Source organism: Alligator sinensis, unplaced genomic scaffold (assembly GCF_000455745.1).
Source record: "Alligator sinensis unplaced genomic scaffold, ASM45574v1 scaffold576_1, whole genome shotgun sequence".
Lineage (NCBI taxonomy): Eukaryota > Metazoa > Chordata > Crocodylia > Alligatoridae > Alligator > Alligator sinensis.
The window spans coordinates 399,581-420,412 of NW_005842819.1; the positions used below are offsets into that span (position 1 = coordinate 399,581).

At 42.5% G+C, this 20,832-nt stretch overlaps 1 protein-coding gene across 1 annotated transcript in view; it reads left to right on the plus strand.

Moving 5' to 3' along the window:
* Positions 1 to 20,832, plus strand: part of AIG1 (androgen induced 1) — a 225,878-nt gene that overhangs the window by 54,947 nt on the left and 150,099 nt on the right. The window contains exon 2 of the mRNA XM_006035314.3: positions 18,762 to 18,939. Within this exon, the coding sequence (XP_006035376.1) occupies positions 18,762 to 18,939 (178 nt within the window). The remainder of the gene's footprint in view (positions 1 to 18,761; positions 18,940 to 20,832) is intronic.

Consider the following 20,832-nt stretch of genomic DNA (forward strand, 5'->3'; position numbering starts at 1 on the left):
TGGAAATAAAATCTGAATGAAACAGCTTTAAAGACACAGTGTTTTAATTTCACTTGTATTGACATGCATTCCTGAGTGGTAAGTTTCCTTCCTTCTCCTCTCCCTTTTGAAGTGGTATATCAATATATCTGTCCACAGCATGAGTCACTTTTTCAGGAGGTGAAAGTGTTTCAGGTATACTGTACTTTCTTATTCTGGGATAACTAGAACTGCAAAAATTGATGTAATATGTGGGGTGAGGAGAAACTTTTTCTGGAGACTGAAATTTTACAATAGTGTAGCACTATTGGTATTCTTTGAGTTTTCATGAATTATTTTATTTTTTCCAGTTAATCAGATTTAAAATATGGAAATTATGGCATGATGGTTTCGCTTTTAGTATGCACATCCTTAGTAAATTTATGATTAAAATACATGACTTTCATTTTGACTATAGAGTTACTGCATTTTCTTTTCAAATTAATAACTTGATATGTTTGCTTTCACCTTTTCACTAAGAATAAAAATGTTGCAATTACGAACACAAAAAAGTTCCTTTGGTTTATAACTTGTTAATGATGTTAAGTGTTCCACAGTACTTATTTACATATTTGCTTTAAATGAAGTGTGCTTTTTTTATGAAGACTACTCTAATATCTGTAGTTGGATAAGAGCTGCCATTCTCTTCCTAACACTACTGAAGCAGTCTTCACCTTATTTCATTGCAGTTAGGGAGGTTTATGATTTAATGTCAAGTTTTTATAGATTAAAGCAATCTTTATTTCATATTTTTCTCAACCAGGTCAGTTGATATAATTTCATAGAAAAGACCATAAAACTGCACAAAATGATATTTTATCTTGGAATACATGGTAACTTTTCTAGGTTGCAGTTTGATTTCAGCGTTCTGTTCTTAAAACAGGATGCTATTTTACCCATATTAGATTTAGTATATTGGTTATAGCTTATTAACCTGCATAAAGGAGAAATTATCTTGTAATTTCAGTCTCTTTAGCAAATCTAAAGTAGGCCTCCATGGAGTCTTGTAAACAAGAAGTATTAGCCCCCATAAAAAGTTTACTTATTTTATGGTAACTGTGGTTCTTCAAGATGTTATAGTTGGTATGGATCTCACTAAGTGTATTTATGTCTGTTGTGTGTTTTGAACATGGATTCTTTTGAATAGTAGTGTCCTTTAGAGTTTTGTATATACTGTGTATTTCCTCATGTGTTTGTTCAAGAGTGAAAAAGTGGAGCAGAGTGGCTACTCAATCAAATCCCTATCAGTTCAAAAACATTGATAGCTAGAAAATGGTGATGTAGGTTGGGTCTTCCATTCTGACAGGATCTGAAATGAAAGTAGATTTGCACCATTAGGCTAGGGACAGACATTCAGAAAGCCTGAGCCTGAATTCATAGAATCATAGAAGTAGGGTTGGAAGGGACCTTGTAGATTTTCAGGTCCGACCCCCTGCCCAGGCAGGAAGAAAACTGGGCTCAAATGACCCCAGCCTGTAGGCATCAAGCCGCCTCTTAAAGACCCCCAGGGTAGGAGCCAGCACCACTTCCCTTGGAAGTCGGTTCCAGATCCTAGCCGCCCTGACTGTGAAGTAGTTCCTACGGATGTCTAATCTAAACCTACTCTCCAACAACTTGTGGCCCTTATTCCTTGTTATCCCGGGGGGCGCTAGGGGAAACAACGTCTCCCCCAAACCCTTTTGGTCCCCCCTAGTGAGTTTATAGACAGTCACCAGGTCCCCGCTCAGCCTTCTCATGTGAAGGCTGAACAGGTTTAGGTCCCGTAGCCTCTCATTGTAGGGTCTGCCCTGCTATCCCCGGATCATGCGGGTGGTCCTCCTCTGGACCCTCTCAATGTTGTCCACATCCCTCTTGAAGTGGGGTGCCCAGAACTGGACACAGTACTCCAGCTGCGGCCTGACCAGTGTCGTGTAGAGGGGGAGGATCACCTCCTTGGACCTACTTGAGATGCACCTGTGGATACACGATAAGGTCCGGTTAGCCCTGCTGACTATGACCTCGCATTGTCGGCCCACGTTCATCTTGGAGTCAATGATGACTCCAAGATCCCTTTCTGCCTCCGTGCTCTCAAGAAGGGAGTTTCCCATCTTATAAGTGTGCTGCCTGTTACTACTGCCCAAGTGCAGCACCCTGCACTTGTCAGTATTGAAACGCATCCTGTTTTTGGGGTGAGCTGACCCAGCCAAGGGAGAAGAGACACCCCTCTGAAGAGCCTTGACGACCCTGGGAGAAGAAGGCAGGGGCAGTCGGCCATGCCTCCAGCCCTGCAGCAGAGAGGGAGCAGCGGCCAGGGCTTGGGGTAGAGAGCTGGTGCCCCAAGGACCCATCACAGTGGGCTGGATGTGCCGGGTGTCCCGGAGGCTAGAGGGGACAGTCGGCCCCCCACTCCACTGCGGAGAAGAAGCAGCGGCCAGGAGTGCAGGCAGCATCCTTATCCAGAGCAGGGAGCTGGGCCGGTGAGTTGAGGAAACCCCTTACTTCCCCCAGGGAAGCAGGACAGCAGCAGGCAAGGCATTGGGATCCTGAAGAGTAGCAGAGCACCAGGACGAGGGTTCTTGGGAGCTCGGGGCAAAGACCAGAGCTTGGGGTGAGATACACAAGCCGCGAGGAGTGTGGAGCACTCGGCCAGTCATCAGGAGCAGGGGTTTAGAGCAGCGACTCCTAGGAGCTGCCTGTGCTGCTGACCCTCTGCCACTGACTGCCCCAGAGGGGACTCAGTCCTGTCCCTTATTCTGCAGCTGATTGTCATCGGATGGAGTCCCTGAGCTTTGTGCTTGGGTCATGCTGATTGCTGCAGGAGCCTACTCTGTTGCTTGTTGCTTGCCTTTTTGGTTGCCACAGAGGGTCACCTTTCAGCCTCTTTGCGGGGTTGGGGTTTGATACAATTTGATTGCTACAGACCAGAAGAGCTTAACCTGTTGCAGTCTGTCACTTATTGGGAAGCCTGTTGGAGCTGCAGGGAGTGACCACCTTGCTTCCTTGTGGTAGCATCTCAGCAGTGGCTGAAAGCTGCCAGTTACCCTACCTGTGGTTCTTGAGTAAAGGGTTGACTAATGCATTCTGGTTTGTTTTGTGGTTCTGGTTATGACATTTAAGTTCACTTGTAAATAACCTTTTCTATTATTCTTTTTTGTAAATAAAGTGTAAATAGTTAAATAAGTTAAGTGTTAGACCTTCTTGGGACCACAGGCTGCTCTGTGGAGAGCAGGGGCTGGCTGGAAAGTAAATTGGTGCTGGCTGGAAGCCCTTATTGGGCCACCACCTGGGTTATATTATTAATAGAACAAGAGAATTTAAAAGGAGAGTGGGGTCAGTAGCACTTGAAATTAGCAAGAATAAGGTACATGATAATGAGCCATGAAGTTAATTGACTCCCTCAGCACTGCCTGAATAAAAATGCCACTCCTCTCTCAGGCAGTTGGTTTTAAAGTTTTGGAGGAAGAATCAAAGGGGGATGCAGCTGCACCACTGCACTCCCCCGGTGCCCCCGCCCCCGGATCCACCCTGGTAAAAGTAATCGATCAAGCAGCCATATCAGACTTGTCACTGGACTTGTCAGACTGTTTTCACAAACGTATCTCCTCTTATAGTTTCTTATGGCTCCTCCATGAAGTTCTATGGGACTCTAGATAGGAAAGGATTGTCACCCTCTTCCACCTCAAACAATTCAGGCACAATGATCCAGCAGCTCACAATGCAGAATTAGAGAAAGGCTGATAAGCAGAACTTTTCAAAGTCATCTAATGATTTGTAGTTTTATTCTCAGCTTCTCCTGCAGTACAGATACCACAAACAAGCTCAGTGTTGAATCTATGTGTGAGATTTCATAGTTAAGTTAAGCTGTACATGTTCCTTTGCTGGATCGGTATGCCTTCATTGTTGGAGCAATTTTTGTTGGTCCAGTGAAGGTGAGGATATTGAAGTCTGTCTGATATAAAGAGCAGTTTATGAAAGGCCACAAAAATCACTTGTGGCTGGGATGTTGGGGCTAGGGTGATAGATACCTATGGCAGGCAGACTGAATGAAATATTTTTGACATTCTTGTACTTGTCTTGCAAGGGAGTTCTTCAGGTTCTAGTAGATATAGGGGTCTGTCTATTGCTAGTTACAGTGAACAGAACTAATATTTTTTTCCCCAATATATTCAGTGGGGTTTCTGTCTGAGATCTGTTTGAAAATAGAGTCCAATTAGGGCCAGTAAAACCACAGTGGTAAATTGTATCAGACTGTTTAACCTGATAGTTACACACAACACAGAAATTCCACAGCTCTCCTTAGGATATTTTTCTAGCCTTACAGGGGAGACTTGCTTGCTCAAAGTTGGTGTGAAAGAGGTAGTGAAGAAGTACACTTCCTGTGATGTTGTTGGATGCAAGTCCAGTGCAGATACTGCTGGTACTGGTGCCAGTTCTGAGCAAAACATTCCTTGAAAACTTGAAGGATTCCAGGAAGGGCTTGTTTGTTGGTGCCACAGTTGAAATCAGGATCTCAGCGCTGATATTGGCATCAGTGCTGTGGTCTCCTCTGTCGTCTTCACAACACCTTCCTGCCGGTAATCAGAGCTTGCCTGGGGTTGGAGCCAGTCCCAGGATGAAGTGAGAAACTCCAGCCTTCTTGTAAATTTCAGCACTTTGAGGGAAAGTACATTAATTACCCACTTCCTGGGGCAAGATAGCCAATCTAGATGCTTAGAAAACAGGCAGATCTCCTGAATCCCTCAAGCACTGTTTAATAGGGGTGTGTGAAACATGCTGTATTCAATTCAGATTCAGCCCATATTGGGGACAGTGATTTGATTTGTTGATTCAGATCACTGTCCTTGATTAGATTTGGTCAAATCCAAATCTGAAGATTTGATGCTGATTCAGAGAATCGGCAATTCAGACATAGACACAGCTTTAAATGTTTTTTCTACATACCTTGAGGTGCCAGGCACAACTCATGAATGCTGCACTGGTGGGGCAGATGGAGCATCCCACAGGAGTGCGGGGGGGGGCGCCCCCCCCTGCATGCTTGGTGGCAAATCCGGAAGCGGACTGAAAGTACTTCTGGTCCACTTCCGGGTCTGCCGTCAAGCACATGGGCCCCCCCCCCCTGCACCCCTGCAGCTTGGCGATCAGCCATGGGGGGACCCTGGGTGCCCCCCAGACCCAGAAGGCACCAGTCACCAAAGTGGGAGAGTTCAGGGGGGGCCCCCAGCACGTTCCCCCTGCAGACCCGGAAGTGGACTGGAAGTGCTTCTGGTCCACTTCTGGGTCTGCTGCCGAGCACGCTGATGCCCCCCCCGCTCCTGTGGGACGCTCCATCTGCCCCACCATCACAGCATTCACGAGCCGCCTGGTACCTTGAGGTATGTAGAAAAAACATTTAAAGCTGTGTCTATGTCTGAATCAGTGAATCTTTCCAAATCTCTCCAAATTGATTCAGAGGATTCTGATTCAATTCGGAGAGATTAAAGGGTCTCCTGATTCTATTCAGATTTGGAGATTCAGCTACTGAATCAGGCTGAATTTCTGCTGAATTGAATCAGTGACCGAAGCTACTGTTTAACACCTTGGGGCTGGTTACTGCATTGGCCCACCCATTTGTCTAGGGCAGTCCATCTTGCGTTTCCAGTCATGTCTTGATGTATCAATGTAGATAGAAAATGCAGGAGGCTGCCCATTTAACTGCCCTGATCCTGAGGGTGAAATACATGGCTCCAAACCTCCCCTTTATATCATGTCCCATGTCCCGCAGGTGGCATCCATATCCACTATTACTCCCCCGGTCCCTTAGCTGGGCCGCATTCAGACCGTGGCCCAAACTTGAACTCAGGTGTCCTCAGACCTACCTGGTCTACATACTCCTTTCACTGGGGCTTCTACCCAGCCCCCCTTCACTGGAACTTCTACTCTGTCCTTCACTGGGCTGCTGGGCCTCAGACCTCACTCAGTGGGCCTGGGCCCTGTCTCAGGTGCCCTTTTCTCTGCCTGGACCCTGCCTCAGGCCCCACTCAGTGGGCCTTTGTCCTGTGCCTTTCTGTCAGGGTGTGCTCCCCTAGTCTTCCCCCTCCACGGGGTCACCCACAAAGCAGTGGGGGGCTGAGGCTTTCCAGCACCCCATACTAGCTTTCACTAGGGAGGCAGAGGTGTGGCATTTCCTGGAGACTGCCCTGCCACAAGCAGCCCCACCACATCATCCTCCTCAGCAGGATGTAAAGTTAGGTCATGCTCCAGGACCAGGACCCTCCTCCATCCCCATAGTTCCTAGCCTGAACCTCCAAGTGTTCTGGGAGCTGCAGATCTCCGGCTGGGCGATGTTATTCCAGCAGCATCCCTACAGCAACTGCCAGCTCTGCTCTCAGGGCCTAGCCTTATACCCAGGCTTCCAGCCTCTCCACCAATCAGGTGGCTTCCTGACTACCATGTGACCGCCTAATTGGGTCTGCTCCCACGTGCAGGCTGCTTGCCACATGCTCAAACCCCTTAAAGTGGCAGGCACAATAACTCTCATAGAAGGGAAAGGGGAAGAGAGAGAGCAATAAAGAGCCCAGCAATTACAGGGCAGCTCCACTTACCTCTTGATTGCCCCTTCTGTGAACAAAGAGACAACTATTCCTCTCCTTCCCTCTAGGAAGGGGACTAGAGAAGCCTACTGCAGCTCAACCCTGAACTGAAGTGTGGGGGGCGAAGGCCTTTCAGGTCTGAACTGGAATGCAGACTGGCTGTATGTTGATGAGAGAAGGCATGTTAGAAAAGGGTTAGTCATTTGAAGAGTTGCAGTTAGTAAATAGTATGATTTTACTAAGCCATGTTAGTAAGTTTTTGGTATTCTTTAAGTGCATATCTGACAATAAATAAGGACCTTATGAGCTTAAAGTCATGGTCACAAAATTATGGTTTTATCACAATATTTTTAAAACATCGATTAATAAATTTCCCAGGAAGAGCTTACTATTAAACTCACATTGCTTCCTATGTTTCCTCAATTTACAGCTCTGCACAGCACTCCAGTACTGCTCACAGTGTTTTCTGAAGAGCAGATTTCAATATAGCAGACCATTGTTAGACTGTCTTTGACCTAACCTATAATTAATGCATGGAAATTGGTAGCCCTTCTTCATCCTTCCAAGAAAGTTTTAAAAGAAGAGTTCTTTACGGAGGTCTAATTACTAAAATTTCCTTAATTTTAAAATGTCTACATTTACTAATGTACTACAAGTAAATAAAAGTTTCCATAAAAGATGTCCTTATAGTAAACCTGAAAAATTATCTGTTGGGTCCAACTAGAGAAGGCTTGAATTTACTCCTCTTTTCTACCCATCCAAGTTAAGTTGCCTGTGTATCAGCTTCTCTCCTCCTAAATTTACTGAGCATCACAAGATGAGGGCAATAATGCAGGCTTGCCTAATATGCAGGCCTGTTGGACTGATTTTTAGTTAATGGCTTTACAGTGCTTTGAAAATTATGAGGGGACACTATTTTCTTTAATTTCACCGTGACATGGTGCAGCACATTCAGAAGACCATAATTCTTTCTTGTCTGCCTATGTCCTTAGACCAACACGGCTACAACCTACACCCCTATAATTCTTTCTTTTCACCTTTCCAAGGCGGTCACCACACTGCTGAAATGCATCAATCAAACTTGTACTCTGTACTCGTATACTCTGCAACTCTTGGTTGTTCCTGAATACAATGAGACTGACCATCCAAGAATCACGGTTGAGAGAGTATCAGCTGTTGTTGATTTTTTATTTTTAATAAAGAAAAAAATCAGTCTCACTTTAAAAAAAAAGTTTTGCTTTTATTTTTAAATGTGGCTTACAAAAATATTTGACCTTTGTTGATTTCTTCTTTTTTTCAGTTTGTTTGTTTTTTTTTAATTTGAAAAAGCAGATCTGGGGCAGAAATATCCAAAGTATAAGAGCTCTTAAATTTAACTTGCATGTGTACATGTGTGCATGGGTTTGTTCTTTTCAGCTGTTTTTTTACATGTAGCATTGGGTAGAATACCTTTTAATCAAACATTTATTTTTGGGAATAAGTGATTTACTTGTTAAGTTTTAGGGACTTTCCAGCCACCAGAAACCTTATCCTGCAGCTTAGTTTAGTACTGACAGCTGCAGTGCAAGTCTTTTTACTGGACTTAACAAGCTATCCCAAATATTGCCTAGTTGAATGCTGCCTTTGCTTCTGTATGTTGCTGCTGGGCTATGGCTGAGGGACACTACCAATCACATTGAAATGTGTAAAATTAGCATTTAAACCAAAATCATGGCATAACCTTCTGTGCAGAGTATAGTTCTAATAAGATTAAGCTTTAGGAAAGAAAAACATAAAAGATATAATCTAATAAAATGAAAATCTATTCTGAGTAAACTATATTACACATGTTTGCTGAATGGATGATATACGTTTAATGAAATTATATTACCTTATAAACAGGATATGGTAAGTAGTAATGGCAGCTTTTCCATGTATGGTGCAAGAAAGCAAAGGGGGGAAATGGAGATTATTACAAAATGAATTGAGTCAAAGCCATTCAAAATCAAAAAGATAAAGATAAAAATTGAATTATAGGTTAAATGCTTATGCAAGTGAACTTTTGCCTCCTTGTATTTACTGACTAAGATAAAATAAAATAAAATAAACATCTGAAATTAAATAAACCCAAGGAAAAACAACTAAGAATATACAGATGAGAGGCTGGCATAGGTAGGTATGGTCCATGTAAACAATAGGTTGAAAGATTTCAGAAAATGTTATACTCCTCAATCTCAGCATCTGGACAAATTCTTATTTATATTGGTGTATGTTGGTCTGTTCTATTTCTTTATATGATACATAATAGAGAATTCCAGGCTATTAGCACTTCTGAGCCAGATGGCATATACTTCTGTCATGTTGAGATCATGCTGGAAATGTCATCTATGCAAAACAGCTGAGATACAGTAGAACTTTGAAGTCAGTTTCTCAGTAGTTTATATAGCTATTGGTTTATAGGAATTACCATTCATTTCTGCCCACTAATTTTTTTTTCTCAAGACTTTTTTTTATAGATATGAATAAGTAAAAAAAAAAAAAAAAAAAGTTGTATTTCCAAGGAGTTTTGACAGTTTGCCTAACTCCAGCCCAATCTACACAGGCGGTAGATTGTACACAAAATATATATATATTTGGTTACACAACCAAAAAAATATATGGTTTTGAAAAAGATTCATTATGTTAGGTAGACTGCTTCTAAAACTGTATTGGTGTGGACGAGCTGCTTTTCTGGCAACAGTTTCACGTAAGATCTTAGCCAAAGGCTAGGAACCTCTACATGGTTCTTGGAGAGGTAGAGAACCACATAAGAGGTTACAGGATAAAGTAAAAGGAGCCAGTGGATCTCTGTTATATAAGGAAGAATGACTAACTTTTTATCTCTCTGATTCATTTCAGAGATTCTGAGATGAAGGAAATAAAATTAATTTTCCCTATTGGTTTCCTTTTGTGTTATCATGGGAGCTTTCCCTGTACTACTACATTGAAGCCTTATTAGGAGAGAAGTTACAGGACTAGATAAAGGCAGTCCCAGGATTCCATATTTATATAAGCCCACCCATCACTCTGCAATTCCCATGAATTTAAACATTGAGCCATACCACTGTCCTACCTTCTGGTAGGAAAAAAGCTAAAAGTTTTATTGGTTGAACTTAAATATGTCTGTGAGGAGAAGGTGCAAGGCAAAGAAAGAGAAATAGGAGGATGTTTCAAAAACTAATTGCAGTTTTGAAATAAAACCATTTTGTGTGCAATGATCATTTAGTGGGCCACATCACTTCTCTACACTTCTCATGAATGTTAGACAATGCTACCATCAGTGTTCCCTCCTGCTGCATAGTTTTCCACTTTGTGGCAAACATAGTGTGGCCAGCCATTTTGCTTCTAAAATACCTTCATACTTCTGCTCCCAGACAAATGCTGTACTCTTTATTTGTCAGCCTCCACTGAATAACTTCTAGTTGAAGAAATGGCTTTTGTATTTAGCTCCTCTTTACCCTGTTCTGTCTTTGTATCCGTGTTCTTTACCATTGGCTATATGTTGTCCGTCTCACACCATTTGCTTTGATTTTGGGAGAGGGGTCTTGAACTCCTTTTGTGCTGTAAAGGGCCTATCACATTGTGAGACCTGCTGAAAACAAATAAGAAAGTAAAGTGCTTCTGGGAACTCCACTTTGCTCAAAGAGGACTGGTTCCATCCCAAAATGGGCTCTTATTAAACAGCATCAACTGAACAATTCAGCTAACTGAAAATGCTGCTGCTCTTTCACCTCTGACTTTCAATCCACATGCTTTTGTCACTATTCCTTGCAGTACTTTGAAGCTTTTTATGATATCTTTTGCCATTATTTATATGATTTCATAGGCTGTAATATGCTTACTGCTAGTGAAATGTTGTTTGACACATTTAAATTTTGTTGGATCAGGCTTATACTTTCTTCATCGTTGTTGTCTTTTTAGTTCCACTTAATTTCCTTTTCGTCAATGAACATAATGCATTTGTGTGTGCCATAGCTCCACCATCTGAGTGATCTCTGCATATCCTGGTATAGCCGTTCAAATGCATTGCTCAGCTTCCAAGTTAATAAAGAGACAAAAATAAGCTAACAAGAATTCTAGAAAAAATGTGGCCATTAGAAATAGGGATGGAGCAGTGGTTGTGGACGCAAAGAGTTAGCTAGAGACAGCCAAAAGCGGTAATAGCCTTAGTAAACAATTGCAATCCAACCACTTTGTTACCCTTGACTTACCTAAACTTGCTCAGCACATTTGAACTTTGAAGGGTTTCATTTCTGAAGGTCATAGAATATCTATGCATTCCCAGGGACATATATATTCATACCCCCAGAAAAAGCAACATGTCCCAGTTCTCCAGATCCAATCAGTTGCACTTATGATAGCCAAACAGCCAAATAGTCTGGCCCAAATTATTTCAGTGTGTCTATCACACTGACCGTCTAACTGTTCATGTCTAATACATGTGCATGACTCCAGATTATTTTTCTGATCCATCATGTTAAGAGGCTGGAAGAATGAGAACAAAAGTGCTAGAAGAGGACAAGAAGTAGTAACAGACAATCTAAGATAATAAAAATCGTATTCTGGTTATTGTGAAGAAAAATTGGACCATATATTTGGCAAACTCAAAACTGTGAAACTTACATGAATTGACAGTTTACAGAAATTTGATGCTGCATACTGCTAAGACAAAACTTGTGTGCTATCATTTCAACCTGTGTATTGTCTCAGAAGAGAATATATTTAAAGCTTCATGTATTGCTACTTCCGAGATAAATTTTTCAGGAATTCAGAATATCTGGGAAACAGCAGGATGTTTGACAATGTATATGTATGAATTATACTCTTGTCATAAAATCCAAGCCACCAGCTCACAATTACACCGCCTCCTTAAATGTATTCTTGCCTTTTGACACCAGAAATTTACCTGTAAAATAAAGAAGTGTTAATTAGAAGTGCAGTAATGTTATGCACAAAGAGGGGAGCTTCTGGAATGTGAAAGGAGAATGCACTAGATGTTGGAACTGGATACTTTGTAGGGTTAGGCTTCTTACCCACTTCAAAGATGAAGTTTTATGAGCTAGCTTGGGGTACATCTATTTGAAACAAGCAGTCACATGAAACCCCTGAGGGCTTCAGTTTTTTCCTATGAATTTTTATATCAAAGGGCCCCATTTCTTCCAACGGCTGCATGGGACAGCCAAAGAGCTCCAGGCGATTGGAGAAGTGGCATTCTTTTATGTAAAAGCTGCAGCAGTCGAGTAGCTCATCATTAATTCAGCAACCTGCTGCAAATAAGCAGGTTGTGAACCATCTGGATATGAATGATCCAGGTTCTGCTGTATCAGCTTGTTGATGTCTTGTTGCCTTCCTGACATGCATGTTTAATGTTACGTAACTAGACTTTTTATCTTTCTCTGCATATCTGTACCTAAGTGTCTTACTCCATAGAGATACGTGGAATAGTTGTTAATATATCTATGTTTTGAGAGAATTTTTTAAGATGTTAAGCTGAAATAAATAATATGTTACGGGATTATATTTGTTCACATTCATGTCAATGGCAACAGGATGGGAACCAAAGTAGGTATATTTAATTTTGCATGGGAAAAATGGAATGATTTGTTATGAGAGTCACTTAATGAAAAATATTGCAGATGTTTATCCTTGGATTTATAGCTCCTTTCTGTAACATGAGTGTACCATAGTAAGCCTGGCACCCTTAGGTACGTAGACGTCACAGAAAAATCCTAGTGAACCAGTATATGTTTCATTGTTTAAGAGAAGAAAGATGGATATTACAATAACAGATGAAATCAGGGAATAAGTCCAGAGATGCAGAGTGAAACTAGCACCAAGAAAGTCAATAGTTTTTTGCCTCATTAAAATAAATTAAAACTCTCATTGACTACACTGAGGCCACAAATTTTACTCTCAGTGCAGTGGAGGGGAGGGGGGCAGGCAGAAGGGGTAGGGCAAGCAGTGAGGGGTACAGGCAGCAGGGGGCAAGGTGTGGTCAGGTGAGGGGCAAGCGTCAAGCAGCTTGACCCCCCCCCTGCTACTGCCTGCCCATCTACCTCCTCCCATGGTGCTTCCCCCACCACCTGCACCTGCCCCCTGACAACTGCTTTCCCGGCTGCAGCAGTGGGGGGAGGTGACAGGGGACGGACAAATTTAAGATGGACCTCCAATTGTTAGATTCTATACATGGAAAATTATAACAAATTTATAAATTTGTCATGTATAGAATTTAATTCTTAGGGGGCCATCTTAAATTCAGCGTTATCTTGAATTCAGGTAAATACAGTAATACAGGGCTAGTCCATTCCACATCAGCAGTTGGTCCTGTGAATGGGTCTAGGCACACCCCACCCACACCTGCCCAGCCAGCCTTAGGAAGTTTAGCAGTGAGGCTCCTCCATGCTTTTCCCCAGCAGCCACTCTCAGGCTTGCCAGATACCAAGAGCTGAAGAACAAGCACTGGAGATGAGCCCATAGGAGCTTCATTGGCTACGTTTCAGTTCTGGAGCAGGGTGTGCTCAGTCCCTGACTCCCTCCAACATGCAGCTACCACACAATAGACAAATCTCTGATGTTTATTTGTCTCTAATCCTCTGAAAAGAGACTTAAAAAGCACTTTCTCTCTCACAGCATAGTTTAATAAATCTCACAGTTTGGGAAGGTCTCTGGGTTGCTCATTCTTTTATCCCTAGTTATTTCTTCTCAGATCATTCATAATAAGTTCTTTCTCTCCTTGGAATTTATGTAATTGAAATATTTATAGATAGTCTTATCCCTGATTTGTTGCTGTTTATCTAAGCTGCATATTCATACTAACATCCACTGTTCTAGAGCTGAAGATGCAAAATGGAGATTATAGTAGATTACTTCTCTAGTTTTTTCATTCTGAGAATTCTGCATATACACAAACCGTTTTTTTTTCTTGTTGCATTGAGTAAAGTGAGGCTTTTTCCTCCTTCATGTATTGTTATAAATCTGTTTTGTCTTCAAAACTCATTCAGAAGTTAAGTATTGGTAAGTGGTTCCCCTGCATTTTAGACATATGGGAGTACATTTAGTGGAGCCTCAACTGTTGCTTGCAAATCCTGAAAAGTAAAATAATTCTCAAGATTTTGTGACTAGGCTACATACAGATTTTTGAAAGCTGACTTCTGTTTACAAAATGTGGTCAATCTGCCAGTCAATAATGTCAGGACATTTCGGCAAACATTGCTGCAGTCTAACATCTACAGATATTTGCATGAAGGAAGCATAGATTCTTAAATACTTTTTTTGTAACTCTTACATGCAGCTTTTATGTCTAACCCACAGAGGATGCAACTCATGCATTTCCTAGCTGCAGAACCTAGCTCTTTTCTTCAAGCCATTGAAGTGCATGCTTTCAACCCTGCAGGTCCCCTGTTCAATTCCAAAGTGCTTCTGTAGCATTTCTTGTGCATTGTACTTAAGGGAGAAGAAAGCCCTGTCACTAAAGCACATGTGCAATTTGTATGATGGAGCTAAGGAAGTTTCCTTTCAGAGCTCTATAGTAGGGTATGTCTTCCCTGGCTCCGAAAGTTCAGTAACTCTCTAGTTAAGGAATTCACTTTACCTCTTGCCTATATTTTTGTCTGTATTTTTCATTGCAGTTTATTACATTTATCATAGAATTCTTTATCACATCATAATTTAGTGACCTCTGGGTAGCTTTTCCCCCATTAGGAGTTTCACAAACTATCCACTATATAATATGTCATTACATTTTCTCATGCATTTTTGCCTTCAAAGCAGAATAACTAAGGGAAGTGCTCAGTTCATGATTGATTGGGGAATGTACAATTTCAATTCCCTTAGAAAGTGGGTGTGTAGTTACTTGAGATTGTATTACTTTGGATAGTTCTGATTTCAGGGAATCATAGTTAGAGTTGCAAACAATCTGTTAGGTCACTCATCCAAACCCTGCCAATATGATATTGTTCCCTGCAGTATATTTTTGAATGTTTTGTCCAATTTAGTTTGAATGACTCAAGCAATAAGGCTTCCACCACTTCCTCTGAGAGACTATTGTATGGCCTAATAGCTCTCACTGTTAGGAAATATTTCCTGGTATTCAGCCTAAGCTTTCTTAGTTCAGATTCATCTTATTATTTTTAGTTATACCTTCTTAATTTTCCCAAAAATTATTTTCCTGCATTGGCAAGTACATATTTATTTCTTGTAGACTTTTTCTTGTAAATAGGCCATCTGCTGAGGGGAAGGGGACTATTTTTGATTAAAAACTGTGAAAAAAATGTTAGCATCACAGGCTTCTGAGGGACCCAGAATCTTATTTTTAAAAGAAAATAATTTATTTTGAAGTATTACATAGAAGTTGGTAATTTCTTCAAAAAAATTAGAGAATTTTGAGAATTTAAATAATAGACATTCTCTAATAGTTTTTCTGGCTGCTTTCTTCCATAAATGTTTCATATACATTCTATACTAGATTTTAAGCAGCAAAGAAGTGTGTACTTACACACACAGGCAGCAGGAGCCCAAGCTGCTCATATTGTAGTGATGACATGAAATGTTCAATGACCATTTGAAGGATTTTTATTTGCTAATTCACAGATGAAATTGATATATTGGGCTCTCAGCATCCCGATCAAACTACATAGGTGACTGCCAGGTGGGGAATGTAAACTGATCTTTCTAAGTATAACTATTTGATTTTACTCCCTACCCCCTGTGCAACCATAGAGCAAGTTTGTAGCCACTCCAATCTGTTTTTTTGGCACTAGTTCTTTTTAAAGTCCTAATTCAGCCATTACTTTCTTGATTGTGCTTTTCATACTTGACTTAATCAACTTTTGCTGGATCTTTGCCTATGTACTTTCGAAACACTGTACAAATGTGAATTAATGACCTTCATAGTCTTAGTTCCCCTTTGAATAACTATTGCTATCTCCATTATATTAACTGATGAAATAGAGAGATTAAGGGACTTTCCCATAATGATACAGTGAGTCACTGTTAGAACTGACAGTTTGATTTATGGAGTTTCTTGCTGACGGTCTGATTCTTAGTTGACTAAACGCTGTTCCTCCTGAATGGTCCTAATACACTGCAGTGCACAAACACTAAATAAAATTAATTAAAAGTCCATCCTTGTTCAGAAAATAATGGGCTCCTATACACGTGCAGGGAGGCAGCTCCGATGCACTGTGATTAATCGTCTGCTGGGGCGTGGTAATTACCATGCTCCAGCAGACTCCAGCATCACGTGTATCGGCATGCCCGCACGGAAAAATGGCAGCAGGGTACTTTAAGCTAAAGCTCATTTGAGGAGTTAAAGTTCAAAGCACCCTGTCACCATCTTTCAGCATGGGGACGCTGATATATGTGCTGCTCTGGGTGCATTAATTAGCGTGGGTCTCAGTGCTGCACTAGTTAAAGTGCCCCCCAAAACACATGCACACTTCCTGGAGCATGTCTATAAACACCCAATATGTGCTTAACTCTTAGCCTAAGCTTACATACTTTAATGAACTGAAGTGTGAGGAATTTAGGTATTCATTTAGAAACAGAATCAGTGGCTTAATTTAGACGAATTGTGCCCTCCTATCCACAGCCCAGATTGCAATTTGATGGAACAAACCAATTCTGTGGGTTTTTTTACTAGTTTTGTGAAAGTGGATGAATGAGCTAATATGTAGAACCATATTATTGTACTGATTCACTGCATCTTCATTATTGGAAGATAGAGCAGTACTAAGATAAGAGTTAAGAGTTAATATGTCAATATTTTGAACGTATCAAATCACCAGCTTGATTTGATTATCTGCTGATTATTAGGTTCCTGCAAATGTCTACAATAACAAAAACCAATAATAAACTGAAATAAGAGAGGTAGGCGTTGCTTCCGTGAAACAAGGGTGAAAATGAAGAGTTTAGACAGCTTCTACGGATCCCTCCCCACTTTGTCTTTTTTCCTCTGGTGGTTGGTTGTTACCTGAAACCAGACAGTGGAGTAGGGTGGCCATCATATGGGACATTCTGGTTTTCTGCTATTCTGTCCTCTATTGATATGAAACTGGCACGGGATGGGGTCCTCAAGGATGGCCGTGTTACCCCTAGGGCCCCTTGACTGTGCCAATATGGCCCGCTGGGCACCCTCTATTCTCACCCGCCACATCCTGATGTAATGGTAATGAGTAGGGAGGCTGCCTTCATGTCCAGTTGGACACGATCCCGATGGACTTCCCTGGACCCCGTAGCCTTATGGGCTACATGCATGGCTCCCACCGCCCCTTTACCACGCCCCAAGCCTTGCAGATGGTATTGTCGTTGTCTCTCCCGGGCTTTGCTATGACTCAGCCCCTTGCTCTTACTAGGCTCTCCACGGCTCTGTCTCTGCGCCCCTCAGCACTGGGCTCTCCACAGCCCTGTCTCTGTGCCCCAAAGGCCGTGCCCTCACTGGCACCAGGGTCCCCACGCTGTAGTGGGCCCCCAATGAGGCCTCTTCCTTCCCTAACTAGACTCACCCAAACCACCAGTTGTTATGAAACAGCAAACAAAACATAAGCCCCTGGGCTATAACATAACACATAAGTTCCCATCGTTCTATATCCCTTTAAAAGAATCAAACTTTGCCCCAGGCATTCCCAGAGCTAGACTCGCCCTCAGGTCTCTTCCCCTAGCTCCCTCTAGGAGGGTCCTTCCCACTTGGCTGCTGGCAGCGAACTGCCCTCCTAGTTCCCATCCTGTGATTTATATGGGTCCAGGGCCCTGCCCCTTCCGGCCAGCTGACCAGGTGCAGGCTAATTTCCTCATTAGCTGATTGCCATGGCAACCTGCACCTGGGCTCCTTTCTGGCTTTTTGGGCTCTCCCCAGGCAGTTTCTACTCTTCTAGGAGCAGGCACCTAAGTTCCCTGCGACAGAAATCCTACGCCTTTATGTCTTCTAGAGGCAGGTTTCATATGAATAGAGGACAGAGTAGCAGAAAACTGAAATATCCTCTATGATGCCTACCCTACTCCACTCTCTGGTTTCAGGTAATAACCAACCACCAGAGGAAAAAAATAGAGAAAAATAGAGGACATAAAAGCATTGGGTTTTGTATCAGTAGAGGACAACCGGACTGTCCTCTTTGATGGCCACCCTGCACTGGAGATGTGGAGCTCATACATTCTGTGCGTCTCATCCTCGGTTCTCTCACCTCTCCCTCTGGATAGTTTGTCTTAACACAGAAGGCGCAAGCAGCTTTGAATATTATTGCTGCCATGAGAGAGTGAAAGGGCTCGTTTTAGTGTTGACTTGTAGAGAGCACTGGTGCACCCTCTGACTGGCCGTTCTTGCCACTTAGGCGATGGGCAAGCGGGGAAGAGCACAGGTGCCCCCCCCTGCAAGCACCAGTTGATTGCTGCAGCCACTCCCAGAAGTAACCACAGTCACTCCCAGAAGCAGCAGTAGCGATCAGCTGTCACGGGATCAGCCGCGGGTGTGGGGGGAGACCCCCCCCCGGTTGGCATGCTCGGCCATGGGAGACCCCTCCATCAGTGGGACTGGTTGCAGGGGGAGCATGTGTCCCCCCAACTAAGGTGGCACCAGTCACCCATGCGTTGTCTTGATGTTTTAGAAGTGCCTTGCCTTTTATTCTGTGTTAGGGCTTCTACCCTCATGACTCTGGGGCCAATTAAGGTGAATTCAAGCACTCAGGAGAGTCAACATCATCACCATGGAGATTTTTAGGCCTTGGGTAACAGTCGAAAGTTCTGTTGCCAAACACCCCTTACACGTTTAATCAGTTAAACTCTTCCAGAAACACAAAAACCAAGATGTGTGGGGTCATGCGAGGATCTTCTGGATGAGGTAACAGACTTGAGACCTACAGTCAGCAAATCTTCTTTTTAAGAATCTAATGACCTAATTAACACATTCTCTCTCTGCATGTATTCTCCTTAGGGCAATTACTTCAGTTTTCTTATCGTTGAAATATTTTGGACTTAGACTGATGGAGAACTGGAAAGCTAATTTCAGTACATTCATGATTTGTCCTAAAGGTTTTGGAACTAAAAACACAGGCTGCTTTTACATTTAAGAAAAAAAACAAGTTCTACTATAATTAAGCTATTAAAGTTTTTGCAGGCCTAGCTCAGTTCTTGGCCTGTGGCCCTGAAATATCATATGTCTGAATATCTTTGTTTTTACATTTCAAGAGTGCATTTTGTTTCTCTGCAGGTTATCCAGGCTGTCTTTTTTGGGATCTGTGTATTGACTGATCTCTCCAGTCTCCTCACCAAAGGAAATGACAACCAAGAACAAGAAAGACAGTTAAAAAAGCTCATTTCTCTCCGTGACTGGATGATGGCTGTTTTAGCTTTCCCTGTTGGAGTTGTAAGTATGGTGATAAGGAGTTCATTTCAGTATCAACAAGGATAGCTTATATAGTCTATTCGTTATTTTCTGGCTGCAAAAAAAAGATTTTTCCATTCTCAGAAAGAGTGAAAAAAAGTAAAATTGATGTTAAACTGTGCTCCCTCTTATTTATCCTGGAGATAACAGACTGCTGATATTACTGGAATTATGGTTTGGTTACTTATTTAATTTCATTTTTAAAAACTGCCATAGATATATGATGTACATGAAATATATTCACACTTCAGTCTTGATCTTGCATGTACAGTGAAAACTGTCTAAGACAGAATCTGTAAAACTTGGAAACGTGCTCAAGAGAGAGAATTTCTACAGTTCCAGTATGTCTTATAGTGAGTCACATATGTTTAGCCTGTATAAATCAGAACTGTCTAATGCAGAAATAGAAAGGGAATCTGGGGCCCATTTGTAGAATCGCCCAGCAAATCATGGAGAGTAATTACATAGTGTCTAGGTGCAGACATTTGGGGAGATTAGATTGTGTTAAAAATGGCCACCTAATCTTTGTTTGCCCAGGTTTGGACCTTAGACTTAGATCCCTAGTTAGGTCAATCTAAATGTGAACTGTACAGAAGTTCAGGAAGGTTATATTGGTCTAAAAGTGGCTGACCTGATCCAAGTTAACTGTACCTTGGAAAGTCTGATTTAGATCAAGTCCAGCAATACCGATCTAACTGAAATTCTGTACAGTTCCCAGCATAATCCCAGGGCTGGAAAAGTTCCCCCACCCCTGACAATGGGGTATTTTTAGTGCCCCCCCCCCCACCTTGGACAACCCCCCTCCTGTCCACAGAACAGCCAGACCCTCCCCAAGCCTGCCAACCCCCACTTATTGCAAGCAGCTCCTGGTGCCAGTTTTACTGGTGTTCGCTGTTGCCGGGAGCTGAGGAAGTAAGTTGGAGTGGGGTGGGACCAGAGTGGGGGATTTGTTCACTATGCAGGGGGAGGTAGGGAGGACTGAAAATAGCCCCTCATCCTGGGTGAGAGCCCCACCCATCCTGACACCCTCCCTACAGAGCTACCAGTCCCCCTCCCCCCATCCAATCTCCTCCCCCACCCTAATTTACTTCACTTAGGCTCCCAAAATCAGTGAATGCCAGTAAAACCAGCCCTGGGAGTGGTCTGCAGGACCAGGAGCAGTTTGGTGGCATCAGGGGAGAGGAGGAGACTGGATTGGAGACCATCTCTGATCTTGCCAAACCCCCGTCCCAATTCCCCAAATCTCCCCCTCGCCCTCCTTGGGCCCCCTGATCCTGCTAAACTGTCTTGGACCCCACCAACCCCACTATGGACCCCACTGGCCCCCCAATCCCACCAACCCCTGTCACAGACCCTGCTAGATCCATTTTACCAAGTCCCCTGAAGACTGAGATAGACCCTCTGATTCTGCCAAACCCTCTCAAGCCCTACTTGCCCTTCTGATCCTTCCAAATCCCCAGGGACCCTGTTTGCTCCTCCGTTTCTTCCATGGACCCCACTTGCCCTCCCATGCCACTGTGGGATAAAACTCAGGATTCCAGTGCTTCCTACCCAAAATTTCAGTTTGGGTCAGGTTTGTCCAAACCCTGGCCACAGTTAAGAAAAGATTTGTGAACCTTGAAGTAAACACCTGCCTACATTTTCAAGCTGTAATGAAGCCAGTGGCTAGAGCTCACTCTTAGCTTCTTAAGAAGGCTTGGCTATTCTAATTGAGCCTTGTAAACCACTATTCTTTTTTACAGAAATCCACTTAAGGTCTCAAATAAATTTTGTTCCATAACTACTAAGCACTCACTGTAACGTCATAGTTATTAATCAAAAATACTAATTTGCATTATAGAGTTTTATATACTTGGATATGCTTCACTGGAACTA